Source organism: Lithobates pipiens, unplaced genomic scaffold (assembly GCF_037356315.1).
Source record: "Lithobates pipiens isolate NorthernLeopardFrog02 unplaced genomic scaffold, aLitPip1_a1.2 Scaffold_22, whole genome shotgun sequence".
NCBI classification, from domain to species: Eukaryota; Metazoa; Chordata; class Amphibia; order Anura; family Ranidae; genus Lithobates; species Lithobates pipiens.
Genome location: NW_027507784.1, coordinates 112916583 through 112931099, shown reverse-complemented (window position 1 = coordinate 112931099; position 14517 = coordinate 112916583). Strand labels below are relative to the sequence as shown.

General features: G+C 41.4%; 1 protein-coding gene across 5 annotated transcripts in view; it reads left to right on the top strand.

Moving 5' to 3' along the window:
* Window positions 1–14517, top strand: part of ZNF385B (zinc finger protein 385B) — a 743747-nt gene that overhangs the window by 556594 nt on the left and 172636 nt on the right. For all 5 annotated transcript variants that reach the window (XM_077448111.1, XM_077448110.1, XM_077448113.1 and 2 more), the window contains one exon: window positions 9456–9598. In XM_077448111.1, the coding sequence (XP_077304237.1) occupies window positions 9456–9598 (143 nt within the window). The remainder of the gene's footprint in view (window positions 1–9455; window positions 9599–14517) is intronic.

Genomic DNA, 14517 nt, shown 5'->3' with positions numbered 1-14517 from the left:
TCTTAAGTTGAATTGGTATGTAAGTAGGAACAGGTACAGGTATAAATCCAGGCAAATTTGTAATTTTTTTGGCTAGCATAAGGAAGGGTTAACACACCTGTAATGTCTGTTTTGCTGCCTGTGCTCCTATTCAGAAGCTTTCACGTCCCTTTCTGTCCCGGGGACAATACGATTTTTAAATTTTTGAGTTGTCATGGAAATGAGAATTGGTGATAAACCTTCGGTGGAGACACCTTTTTCCCATGATAACTCTAATGCCCCGTACACACGGTCAGAAATTCCGATGGAAAAAGTCAGATCGGATTATGTTGTCGGAAAATCCAATCGTGTGTGGGCTCCATCTGACTTTTTCTGTCGGATTTTCCGCGCACAAAGTTTGAGAGCAGGATCTAAAATTTTCCCACAACAAAATCTGATCACATAAATTCCATTGAGTAGACAATTCCGACGGACAAAGTGCCATGCATGCTCAGAATAAACTAAGAGACGAAAGCTATTTGCTACTGGCCCGTTTATAGTCCCGACGTACGTGTTTGACGTCACATCGTTCAGAACGATTAGATTTTTCGACAACTTTGTGCGACCGTGTGTATGCAACACAAGTTTTAGCCAAAATCCGTCTGAAAAAATCTGACGGATTTCGTGGTTGGAATGTTCGACCGTGTGTACAGGGCATTACGGTAGTGGATTTCCCTCCCTATGGGTAGATTTCCACTCACTTCCTGTTTCTCCCTCTGTTCCGTAAGTACAAATCGTTCATAACTTTAATGTTTGTACTGCCTGTACTTCAAAACACACTTAGGTATTCAAAGACAAATTCTGTAGCAAAGTTCTGTTCCAGCAGTGTTTAGTCCTTCAAAACCAAACTTCACTAATGCTAGAATTAGAGAGGACAGCCAGCTGGTCTGAGACTCTATACGAGCAGTCAGCAATCTAAAGCCCCGTACACACGAGCGGACTTTTCAACATCCAAAGTCCGACGGACTTTAGAAAATGGAAAATGCTTCCAATTTTTCCGACGGAACTCCGCCGGACCCAGTTCCTACCGAAAAATTCGCTTGTGTGTATGCTATTCCGATGGACTAAAACCGACGCTAGGGCAGCTATTGGCTACTGGCTATGAACTTCCTTATTCGAGTCCAGTCGTACGTCATCACGTTCGAATCCGTCGGAGTTTGGTGTGATTGTGTGTGGCCAAGTCCGCTCAGTCGAAAAGTCCGTCAGAACTCTGTCGGAACTCCGGCAGAACTCCGGCAGAACTCCTTCGGAAGTCTGTCGGACATAAGTCCTCTCGTGTGTACGGGGCTTTACAGCAACATTTGACCTATATCCTTCAAGGTTCTTGCACACCTGGCAAAAGGCAAAAGGTCCTACTCACAATGTTCAGAGGCAGTTCCTCAACCAGCTCCCTTGCAACATTTTCCACTAAAAGCATTTCCTTTTCTGCCTAGCTTTCTCATTTCAAGTCCAAGTTCCTCCAAGGCTCTCAGCCAAGCACATGCTGAGGCCTAACAGCAACAGTTCTTCTGTAACCCAAGGTCCTTCCTTAGTGAAGACCCCAAAAAAGAGAGCTCTGCTCAGTCCGTTCCAAACATTTATCTTCTCCCCAACCACACAGTCTGACCCTTCCTCCCAGGGATTGGCTGAGGTCAGATAAATTATTCATAACCCAGTGATGCAAGTTCAGATAGAAAATATCACTTTGTTAGTTTAAAGGATTTGGTACCAAGTCTAGGAAGTGAAGGAAAAGAAAGGAAGGAAGGAATTTGTAGGCTAGCATTCCATAGGCATATTATATGTCATGATTATGCAGGTATTGTAAAGCCCATAGTAATGAACATGTACTCGTACACAATTACAGTAAAATCAAGTGTCATGTTTATCAAAGGCGCAAGTTCGCCGAACAGCGAGCATTATGCGGTGTTCGGGGAACACTGCTAATAAACGCTATTGCAAAAACGTGGTCCCTATCCGAGGTATGGATATCTGTAAGCATAGAGGCCCTAGGCTGGGCTTAGCCGATCCCTTTTATTGCTTGCTATTTGGTAAGCACAATCTACTTCTGGGTGATCGGCACACTTTTGGAGTTCATGCATGTGCACCACGGTGTTTACAATTTAGAGACTTATGATTTTTTTTTTAATTTCTATTTACTTGTGATCACGTTTTTTGGCCTTGATTGGTCTGACACAATATATGGACTATTTGTAATTTAATTTTGTTATTTTTTTTATCATTTTTTATTTTGTGTAGCACAGTTTTTTTTGATTGTATAAGTGTCCATCTTGAATGTTGGCATCTGAAGCCTGCTGGGGGGGTCTCTTCCAGGATAAGGTGCTGCTGGCTACCCAGCTAGCACATCTCAATCTCACGTATGTGCAGTGGGAACTTATGACACAATGAAGCCTAGCATTACATAATTTCCGGTTTAGAAATAACACAATGCTAGCAGAGGAGGGTACCCATTGACTCCTGGGATTGATTACACTGGTATCCCAATAGCCAATGCAAAAAAGGATATTACTTACCTCGCTGCGGCGAGGATGGACAGAATTGGAGATTTTTTAACAACGGGTTTAGTAACACTTTAACTTAGCAAAATAAATCAGGCTTTCATACTTGAATACCTTGTAGGTCATTTTTCATCCAGAACGAAATGAAAACGATGCTTCCTGTGCTTTGTAACAGCTCATAGGTCACCAGCATATCTTAATGGACAAAGAAAGCTACACTTGCCAATATCAAAACAGCCATGTAATTAGAAGCAATGGTGTTCCATTGATATGGATGTATACAAGCACAAATCGCCTTAGAATATCAGATGGACGTTATTAAACTTATTGCTATCACTGACTTCAAGGTTTCATTGTTTTCATGCCGAATGGTAAGTTCATATTATGGCAATATCTCACCTGCTGAGTTTAATCACGGTTCATTTTAGCACAGAGCACAGATCTCTGATATCCTTCTGTGATGTAGATAGAGAGAAGCAGGATGAAGGTGTGCGCTGAAACCGCAAAGCCTGCCCGCAGCATTGTGTTCCAGCCTTAGATGAATGTGCTAAAGCATACATTATGTTTCTATTACCTGCTTAGACATTTTTTCATCTGCTTCAATATCCTGCCTCGATAATACTTTTACAACTTTTTTTTAGGAACCAAGAAATATTATGTGGGCAGAAAGCATTCTAATACAGAACACCTTCTCAGACGCACTGATTACAATTAGCCGCAGGCTTTTTTTTCTTTATTATACCTCCTAGCAGTGGCAAATGTAAAGGGAGCTTGTTGGTGTATTACTTAAAGCAACCCTGTTATATAAGTATAGTTATACAATATAAGTCAACTTAACCACTAGCTTACTGGGCACTTAAACCCCCCTCCCCCTCTCCTGTCCAGACCAATTTTCTGTTTTCAGCACTGATGCACTTTGAATGACAATTGCGCAGTCATGCTACACTGTACCCAAATGAATTTTTATCATTTTTTTCCCTCAAATAGAGCTTTCTTTGTTGCTATTTGATCACCTCTGCGGTTTTTCGTTTTGGTAAAAAAATTTAAAAAGACCGAACTTAAAAAAAAATATATATTTTTTGTTTATATTTTGTTATAATATTTTGCAAACAGGTACATTTTCTCCTTCATTGTTGTATACTGATGACGCGGCACTGATGGGCACCGATAGGTTGCAGTGATGGGCACTGATGGTTGGCAGTGATGGGCACTGATGGGTGGCAATAATGGGCACTGATTGGTTACACTGATAGGCAGCACTGCTAAGTGGCACTGATTGGCACTACTAGTGGGCATTGATAGGTGGCACTTGTGGGCATTGATAGGTGGCACTTATGGGCATTCATAGGTGGCACTGGTTGGCACTGGCAGGTGGCAATGGCAGGTGGCATGGACAGGGGGTACTGATGGGCACAGATGAGGCACAATTCCATCTTCCTCTTCGGGACCGATGTTCCTTGCAGATAAGCCGGTGATCGGCTTTTTTTTCTCCCCCCACTGTCTTCTTTAAACAAAGAGAACTGTAAGAAGTTTCCTTGCTGGAGGGTCCAGTATATAAAATAAGTTGTTGTAAAGGCAGAAGGTTTTTTATCCTTAGACCCCTTTCACACTGGGGCGCTTTGCAGGCGCTACAGTGCTAAAAATAGTGGCTACAAAGAGCCCTGAGCCACTTCTGTGTCTCCAGTGTGAAAGCCCCGAGGGCTTTCACACTGGAGCGGTGCGCTGGCAGGACGCTAGAAAAAGTCCTGCTAGCAGCATCTTTGGCGCGGTGTATACACTGCTCCTTCACTGCTCCTGCCCATTGAAATCTATACCGCCGGCATAGTGCTGCTGCAGCAGCGCTTTGCGATGGTTTTAACCCTTTCTCGTCCACTAGCGGGGGGTAATAGCACCCTGATAGCAGCCGAATAGCGCGGCAAAATTGGCGGTAAAGCACCACTAAAAATAGCGGCGTTTTACCGACAGCACACCCACCGCCCCAGTGTGAAAGGGGCCTAATGCATTCCATGTATTAAGATAAAAAAACCTTCCATGTGCAGCAGCCACTTCAGCCCCCATAATACTTACCTGAGCCCCATCTCGATCCAGTGATGTGCATGCATGCGTCTGCCATCCAGGACTCTCGCTCCTGATTGGCTGAGACATAGAGGCATCATTGGCTCCCACTACTGTCAATAAAATTCAGTTAGCCAATGAGGAGAGAGATGGGGTGGGGCCAAATCACGGCAAGGTGTCTGAATGGACACGGAGAGCTGAGGTTAAGCTTGGGTGCCCCCATAGCAAGCTGCTGGCTGTGGGGGCACTCAACAGGAGGGAGGGGTCAAGAGCACAGAAGAGGGACTCAAGAAAAGGAGGATCAGGGTTGCTCTGTGCAAAACCCAGCACAAAGCAGGTATGTTTGTTATTTTTAAAGAAAAAGAAACAAGACTTTAGTATCACTTTAGAGCGGAAGTAAACTTGTATTTTGATCAAATGGCTGACAGGCAGGGTATTTATGCATAGCTCAGCGAACATTTACGGCCTTGATCGGCCCACGATCCATACCGTGGTCATGCGACTCCCGTGCGCATGCATGGAAGTGGCGTCATCCTGACCTGGCCTATCAAGCGGCCGAAGGCACAGGACCCGGAATGAAGACCGGGCAAAGATGGAAGCGTCGGGGGCCCAACAGCTCGGTCCCAGCGCTGTGCTGGAGGACACCATATGACAGGTAAGTCTGCCATAATGTACTAATATGCTGTGCATACTAGTACATTATGGCATAACCCACCTGGGGGGCCCTAATTTATTTTTTTATATATAGTGGACTTTCTGCTTTTAACTGCAATTTTCACTTTTTTAAAAGCATTGTTTTTAAAGCAGTCCCTTTAGCAAATTTCTACCTAAAGGTAAGCCTATAATAAGCCTTACCTGTAGATAAAATGAATATCTCCTAAACCTGTACGGTTTAGGAGATTTTCACCTAGCATGCAGCTGCTGATGTCAGCGGCGCATCCGCTCTGAAGGTTCGGTGGATGCTGCCGGAAAATCAGAGCTCTTTGCCGGAAAGAAGACTCCCGCGCATGTGACGTCATTGCAGCTCCGGCCACTCACATTGCCGGAGTTGTGACCCCGGAACAATCGCTGAGGCAAAATGTCAGCTCCTTTAGCGGTGACTGGGAGGCGGCGCGGGGGCTTCATTTTAAGGTAAGTATTTCATAATGAGCTAGTATGCGCTGCATACTAGCTCATTATGCCTTTGCCTTATATGTTATTTTTTTTTGTTTGTTTTTTCCTTCTGGGCGTACAACCGCTTTAAGTTATGCTATGTGAGTGGGGGCATGTAATAAAAAGTAGATGTTATCGCAATTTGGATGCAAAAGTGGAAATACACTTTAAGTTAATCATTATCAACAATATTACCAATATATACTATGAATACATTTGGAATAAATGCATGGCTTTACAGAAGGGTAGGTGTTTGCATTTGTTCCACTTTATTACAAATCACATCAGAAACGTACAAGCTGTCAGTAGTGAGGAATGGCGCTGCCATGCATCTGGTAGATATCTGGGCACAGATGTAGTTTGTTGGGTTCCATAGACTGGGGGGCTGAGGAGCCGAATGAGGAATTTCCTACTAATGCATTTTCAATGTCTTTTAAAGCACAATCACATTTTTTTTTAATGGAGCGAAATTGTGATGCTGATTATTTTTCTTCATCGCCCGTTTTCCGAGTGGTTATGTAATAAAGGAGTCATGTGACCAGGGCTTAATTATGCAGAACAATTCCTATCTTGCAGGCACGCATTTTATTAGAAAACGTATTTGCTAAATACAAGTTTTACTTTTAAAAAGGTATTGAATCTCTTAAAGGAAGTCAATTACTTTGCATTATTTTCCCTTGCTGTTGGAGAATGTCCCAATAATGAATGTTTCAGTTCTTTTATATTAGTTGATTGCTCACGTTTTATTCCGATAGTTGCTTATAATTAAAGTTGTGCGCTGCATCCTAAATATAGCGCATTCTTTGTCTGCAAAGCCAAGGGAGCTGCAGATAAGTTTCTCTTCCCAGAATAACCCAATCATCACTTTGTTACTCCTATAATAATCTCCCTTTAGGGAATTCTCCTTCTCTGAAAGGACTGCACTTGTTTTCAAACTGTGTAACATGGCAACCTTGTGTTAAAAATAATACTGCTCCGCTTAATTAATTGGTGACATGCAGTTTTCACATGTTTAGACCCGGCTCATTTTGTAAAAGAAAAACCGCGTCTTGCCCTTGACACCTCCGTGCTACATTTTCTTCATGGGATACTTTGGTTTTGGGAAGATTTATGTATGTGCTGAGCACATTCAAAGGCTTTAGTAGACAGAACTCCATATGAAAAAAGTACAAATTAATTTATTAACCACTTGACCCCCGGAAGATATACCCCTCTTCATGACCATTTTTTCCGATACGGCACTGCATTAATTTAAATGACAATTGCACGCTGTACAAAAATAAAATTTACAGGCATACCCCACTTTTAAGTACACAATGGGGTTTATTTACTAAAGCTGGAAAGTGCAAAATCAGGCTCACTTCTGCATAGAAACCAATGAGCTTCTAACCTCAGATTGTTCAATTAATCTTTGGTAATAAAACCTGGAAGCTCATTGGTTTCTATGCAGAAGTGAGCCTGATTTTGCACTTTACAGCTTTAGTAAATTTTGCACTTTCCAGCGTTAGTAAATAAACCCCAAGTGGTGTATGCCTCTATGTCATTTTTTTCTCACAAATAAAGCCTTCTTTTGGTGCGGTTTTTATTTTTTGTCCTATAAACAAACAGGCGTTTTAATAAAAACAAAACAAAGGAGGTTGATATACTTAACGGCTTCCTGACCGCCTCACGCCGATATACGTCGGCAGAAGGGCACGTACAGGTAAAATCATGTACCTGTACGTTGCCCTTTAAGAGGCGGCGGGGGGGCGCGCGCGCATGCCACTGGTGGTCATAGGTATCCCCGCAGCGATCGAGTCCGTGGAACCCGCGATCGGACTCACGGAGCTTCCTGCGGACGCGTGCGCATGCACGTCCGCAGGAAGCTCTGTGAGTCCCACGGACTCGATCACCGCGGGGATACCCATGATCACCTCACGGAGAGGAAGAACAGGGAGAGGCCGATGTAAACAGCATCTCCCCATTCTGCCTAGCAACAAGTGACACTGATCTCTGTTTCCTGTGATTGGAGCAGAGATCAGTGATCTGTAAAACATAGCCACGCCCCCCACAGTTAGCAACACACCCCTAGGACACACTTAACCCCTACACTGTCACCTAGTGGTTAACCCCTTCACTGCCAGTGTCATTTACACAGGAATCAGTCCACCATAATGTCGCAGTCACGATAAAAATCGCTGATCGCCGCAATTTAAAAAAATAAAATATTAATAAAAATGGCATAAAACTATCCCCTATTTTGTAAACACTATAACTTTTACGCAAACCACTCAAAAATCGCTTATTGAGATTTGTTTCCCCCTACTGCCCGGGCTTCCCCCTTTCCCGTTGCCCCCCCCCCCCAGCCCACTGTGCTGCTGGCTTCCCTCCTCACCTCTTCCTCTGGAGAATATTTCAGGATTGACAGCTGGGGAATGGGCTAGTAAATATGTAATTTAACAACCCCTTCCTTTTCTAAATGAACACAGTATATACACTCACTCACTGTGTCCATTCATAACGGAAGCATAGAAAAACTGTATTTACTATGCTTCAGTTTGTGAATGAACAGGAAGCTGCTCAGCACAGAGCACTTCCCATTCATTAACTGTCCAGTGCATCTGAGGCTGTAGAGAAAGACATGTGTGTTTGAGCTTTGGGGTGCGCACCCTAATACAATAGGTTGTGCACACCTATGCCCCCCCCCCCCTCCACACTTACATAAACTCACTGAAAAACAATTATTTGTTAAGTTTATATAGTTTAGTAATTGTAATAAATATAGTAGGGAGTCATAAAATACAATAAAACTTTTATAGTAGACAAAACTAGCAGAAGCCTTACCTGCCCTGAGGTAGGCCTTAGATTATGCTATTTTGATATCGAAATCAAATATTGCTCGATTCCCCCATCAACAGAGTCAGTCACTGTGTTCTGCCGGGAGGTAGCCTTCCCTGCTGGCAGAGCTCGATTATAGTCGATCGATACATCAGCTTGTCCAGGGTGCCCATACATGGATCAAAATTCGTCCGGCCCTTGCTGAACTGGCCGAATTTCAATCCATGCATGGCTGCTTTTCCATTTTCTCATCTGCATTATCCACAGTCTTATCGGTATTGTGTATATTACTAAGTAGGTTACATAGTTACATAGTAGGTGAAGTTTAAAAAAGACACAAGTCCATCAAATCCAACCTATGTGTGTGATTATATGTCAGTATTACATTGTATATCCCTGTATGTTGCGATCGTTCAGGTGCTTATCTAATATTTTCTTGAAACTATCAATGCTCCCTGCTGAAACCACCGTCTGTGGAAGGGAATTCCACATCCTTGCCACACTTACAGTAAAGAACCCTCTACGTAGTTTAACGTTAAACCTCTTTTCTTCTCATTTTAATGAGTGGCTATGAGTCTTGTTAAACTCCCTTTAGTGGAAACGTTTTATCCCTATTGTAGGGTCACTAGTATGGTATTTATGAATTGAAATCATATCCCCTCTCAAGTGTCTCTTCTCCAGAGAGAATAAGTTCAATGCTCATAAACAAGTGTAGTGAGGCTGATGTTTATCACCTCGTTAAGGACTTGTGTCTCTCCTCTGAGGTGTGAGCAGAGATGAATAGATAAGGTATGTATTTTACATATGGATTTATCTGGAAAAAATATACAAAGTCTACTATATGTAAGTTCTCAGTTGTACCTTTTTAAATTGTATATGTAAAATGGAATATATAATTGATCATTTTGTATTTTGCAGGAAGTACATGTCATACCACCACCTTCCCTGCGCTAGTACGAACCCCGAGTCTCATGATGCAGCCATCCCTGGATATCAAACCATTTGTATCATTTCCAATGGATAACAGTCCTAGTGTTGGCCTTTTCCCAAACTTTAACACAGTAAGTAGCATCAATATTTTCCACTGTATGTTAATTTTATGAATTTGATATAAGAGCAACAATGTGAAGGACAATTATGATGATTTTCTCATGACTTCTACAAATTTTACATTTAAAGTTTGCTTTTCCATGTTTAAGTTACTATATTAAATATAAAGTAAAATTGAGGTGAAGCTCTACTGATTTTCAACCTCCAATTATGTGCAGGCTAACAAAAATTTAAAAATTTTCCTTGTGATTGGGTATTCTTGGAAAAGTAGAATTTTACCACATTTACTAAACTATCTTGCAGTGTGCAACTTCCTTTGCAAAGTGAATTTGCCTTTAGTACATCAACACCTTATGCTGCGTACACATGATCGGAATTCTCATCGGAAGAAGCTCTGATGGTTTTCCTGTCAGAATTCCGCTCAAGCTGTCTTGCCCACACACGGTCACACCAAATTCAGTTTAGAATGCAGTGACGTACAACACGTACGACGTGACTAGAAAAAGGAGGTTCAATAGCCAGTAGCCAATAGCTTCTGTCTCGTAGTTGAATCTGAGCATGCATGATTTTTTGGAGTGTCGGAATTGCATACACACGAACGGAATTACCGATAGAAAGTTTTTCCGTCTGAAAATTGAGAACATGCTATCAATTTTTGGCTGTTGGAAATTCGGACAGCTAAATTCCGATGGAGCATACGCACGGTCGCATTTTCCGATGAAAAGCTCTCATCGGTCTTTTTCAGGCCGGAATTCTGACCGCGTTAGACTTCCATTATAAAAAAGAATATCAATATGCCAAAATCACGAGTTCCTGGAGTAGGTAAAGGATAGCGAGTGCTTCAGCAACAGCCAGCTGGAGACTGGAAACTTCACAGTTCAATGTACATTTTCCAGCACACCACGGATCTTCAAGTAACGTCCAAAGGGGCAACTCTTCCGCTGTGATGTGATTGCTTTGAATAAAACCTTTGGATGTTATTTGAGGATCCATGGTGTGCTGGCAAATGCGTATGTTGTTTTAATATAAAAAATGAGCAGTGATACTCAATCACTTTGCAGCATTGCAAAGCAGAAAGTAGAGACTGCATATGTAATTAACAAACTTGGCTGTCCCCACTCATATATAATCTCTTACTATTCACAGAAATAAGGATTTTAAATATAGAAAAGAAATCCATTGCAATGCAACCTTCTTTGCAAAGTAATCTATGATACTGCTTATCTTAACCACTTAAGGACTGGAAGATTTTCCCCCTTAACGACCAGGCCATTTTTTGTATACGGCACTGTGTCGCTTTAACTGACACTTACGCAGTTGTGCAACACTGTACCCAACCAAGATTCATGTCCTTTTTTTCCCCACAAATTGAGATTTCTTTTGGTGGTATTTGATCCCCTCTGCGGTTTTTATTTTTTGAGCTATATACAAAAAAATGCAGACAATTTTGAAAAGAAAAACAATATTTTTTACTATACTATATTACTATTACTACTACTATACTATACTTTACTATTTATTATAAATATCCAAAAAAATAAAAAATGTCTTCATCCGTTTAGGCCAATATGTATTCTTCTACATATTTTTGGTAAAAAAAATCGCAATAAGCATATATTGATTGGTTTGCGCAAAAGTTATAGCTTCTACAAAATAGGGGACAGATTTATGGCATTTTTATTATTATAATTTTTTTTTACTAGTAATGGCGGTGATCAGCGATTTTTAGCGGGACTGTGACATTGCAGCAGACAGATTGGACATGTTTTATACTTTTTTGGGACCACTGACATTTATACAGCAATTAGTGCTATAAAAATGCACTGATTACTGTGTAAATGTCACTGGCAGGGAAGGGGTTAACACTTGGGGTGATCAAGGGGTTAAGTGTTCCTTGGGAGGTGTTTCTAACTGTGGGGGGAGTGTACTCACTGGAGGAGGAGAGAAATCACTGTTCCTGATCACTAGGAACAGACAATCACTTTCTACTCCCATGTCGGGTATCTGTTTGTTTACAGTGGACATTGCGGCTGCCGGCCACGCGCATCAGCTCCCCCGATGTACACCTATGGCGATTTGCGGGAACAAGCCAACATGCCGCAGTATAATGATGACCGCTGGTCGGCAAGTGGTTAAAAAAAAAGACGTTGAGCACACTATACACTCCATTAATGTGCCTCATGCACACAGGATGTTTTAAAACCGCCAGTGCTACAGCAGTGCTAAAATTGCGTTTAGCCAAGTTTTTACATTAGCGTTATTGCACTTTTTCCCGTGTCTCTTGACGTTAGCATTTTTGGGTGTTTTTTTATGAAAAACACTACCTATAATATAAAAATGCCCAAAAAGGTCAAACACTTCTAAACGCGGTGAAAAACACAACTTGACATGCTTAGCCGCGTTTTTTGGTGTTTTTTGCTTTCCAGCTAGTTTTTACTGCTCCTGAAAGCACAGGCTGTCTTTTTTTTTCTTACTGCCCCTAAACACTTCTGCCTCCAAAAACCTCTGACAGTTTATCCATGTGCATGGACACATAAGCTAACATGGAGGGGCTTTTGGAGGCAGTTTATATAAAATGTCAAACGCCCCTAACAGCAGCTGTAAAAACTTCCTGTGTGCATGAGCCCCTAAACCCAGCAATGGTTTCTTGTTAATACAACATATGGTTACATAGTGAAATGGATATTTTGATGATAGGCAACTCCTATCCTCATATTGATTAGTGGTTCCAAATTAATAACTACTGCAGTAGGGAACAGACACAAAAGATACGCTCAGCATCTTTCCAAATAACCGTTCTCCTTTATTATGACGCATGTGAAGGTTTTTATACACATGATTACGTAGGTATCACATTAATATTACAATTGTACGTTTATGGTAACAAGGGGCGTTACATAGGCAGGCTTATTCTAATCAGAACTCGAAAGAATGCAAAACATGTACTGAAAACATTATTAGTGCCGTGTGCACAGTGAGGGCATCGTGCAATACATATATAATAGAAAACAATTATATACAGAACCTACAAATTTCCATTACAGTCTCCTCTCTTTTGATCAATATTTTGATCACTAACCATACCTGCTATCACCTTTAACCTGGAACCTCCACACGCTTAGGTGGAGGTAGTCCTGGCCAAAGAGGCAAAAACTCCATTGTGGAGAAAATAATAGCTGAGCAGCTTTTTTCATTATAAAACGACTTTTCACTGTGAGAACAAATGATTGATAAGACATATTTACAGAGTACTGGCTGTACACTCCTGTGGCCAGAATGGCCTTCTAGCTTAATTGCGGGTATGCTGACTTATCAGCACATGTAAACACATACAATTCTACATAAAATGGAAAAGACAAATATGACTTCAACATGGCTAAACTACTTTTCAAATATATGTATCCCTTACAATTAAAGTAATTGAATCAAAAAGTACCCTAGACTGTTATCGCAAGAGGGAAACAAATCAAACACAGAGTTTTCTTTCATTTAGTCATTTTTACAGTGTCTGGTGTGGATCTTTCAAGTTTTGCAAAACTGTACATGAAATAGATGCTGTATTGAGTCTCCAAACATTTCCTTATATATATAAATGTCTCTTAACAATCCACAAGTCAACTGGCTTTAGTTTTAGATCCTTCCAAACTTTTAGGATCTGGAATTGGGGAGAAAACACATAAATGAGTTTGTCAAAAACCTTAAAAGATCAGCAACATTCTCTGTGAGATCTGAATGGAGGACTTTAGCTGCTGAGACAAAATATAAGCAAGTGAGTAACACACTCCCAAACCAATTCCCATAGGGAGAGAGTCCAACATCCCCCTACGGGCTTGATAAAATATAATAAAACATTCAGGCAAAAGTTTTCTAGTTTCTTACTCTACTTTGTCCGCTACATTGTAGACAGTAGGGGGTGTAAAAATAAAACCTCAAAACTTCTAGTAAGGACTCTCCTATAAAAATGATTTCCTCTGTTACTCTCTGTAGATTCTGCACTCTGTACTTACAAACTACTTCTGATAACACTTTTTTACTGTGGCCGTTGCAGTAGCATTTGCCACTGGACATCCATAAAACATGTCCATACAAACAAAATACATACTCGTAAGATCCTGACTCGGGCATCTGGATATATCTTTTTGTTATCTCTGGAAGGGATGTTCAGCTTTTGGTAACACCTTTGGTAACAGGTAAAACAAGAAGTGGTATGTTATAAAAACAACTGTGGAGAACCCTGGCTCTATCCCACGCTCATTTACTAAGGCAGCCATAACTACTTGTGACTGATGACATGGTCCACGTGTCAAGCTGAAGGAAAAAGAGTGTCTGGCAAACATAAATGATCACCTTTTCCAAAGTCTTGTTTTGTAAGAAGTTGCCCTCTGTGGACCACTTGTGCTTCTCGTTCTGGGGTCCTTAAAGTTGAATTATTAATCCCAGCTATACTGGGCCAGAACTAGGGTGGAATCTGTGAGGTGCACAGACCCAGCAAGTGTCCAGGGCTGTAAATGCAGCATCTTTAGAGTCGCCTGGTCTGCTTCCATATGTGAGTTTTACTGTTAGTATGGCTACCTCAGCAAGGACCTGGAAGGCTGAAAACAGCCGATCGAATTAACTTGGCATGCTTGATTGGTTTACCTGCCGAAGTAAAAACAAACTTCTGGCCCTTCAAATGGAACCAAAAGCTCTATATCTTGACTATCTATATAAATATATACTCTCTTTATAGCTCACTGAATTTTCTAAAGCATGGAGCTCTGCTTCTTGAGCGGGGTAAAAAGGATCCAATGACTCTGAATACAGGGAATCCTTCTGGGTGATAAACTTCATCCTCAGTATAAAACCAGGAATAACAATACAAAAAAGTAAATACTCGGGTCTCCAGGGAGTGTGTCCTGCACTTAGCTCACAGCAGCTGATTCCTATGTCA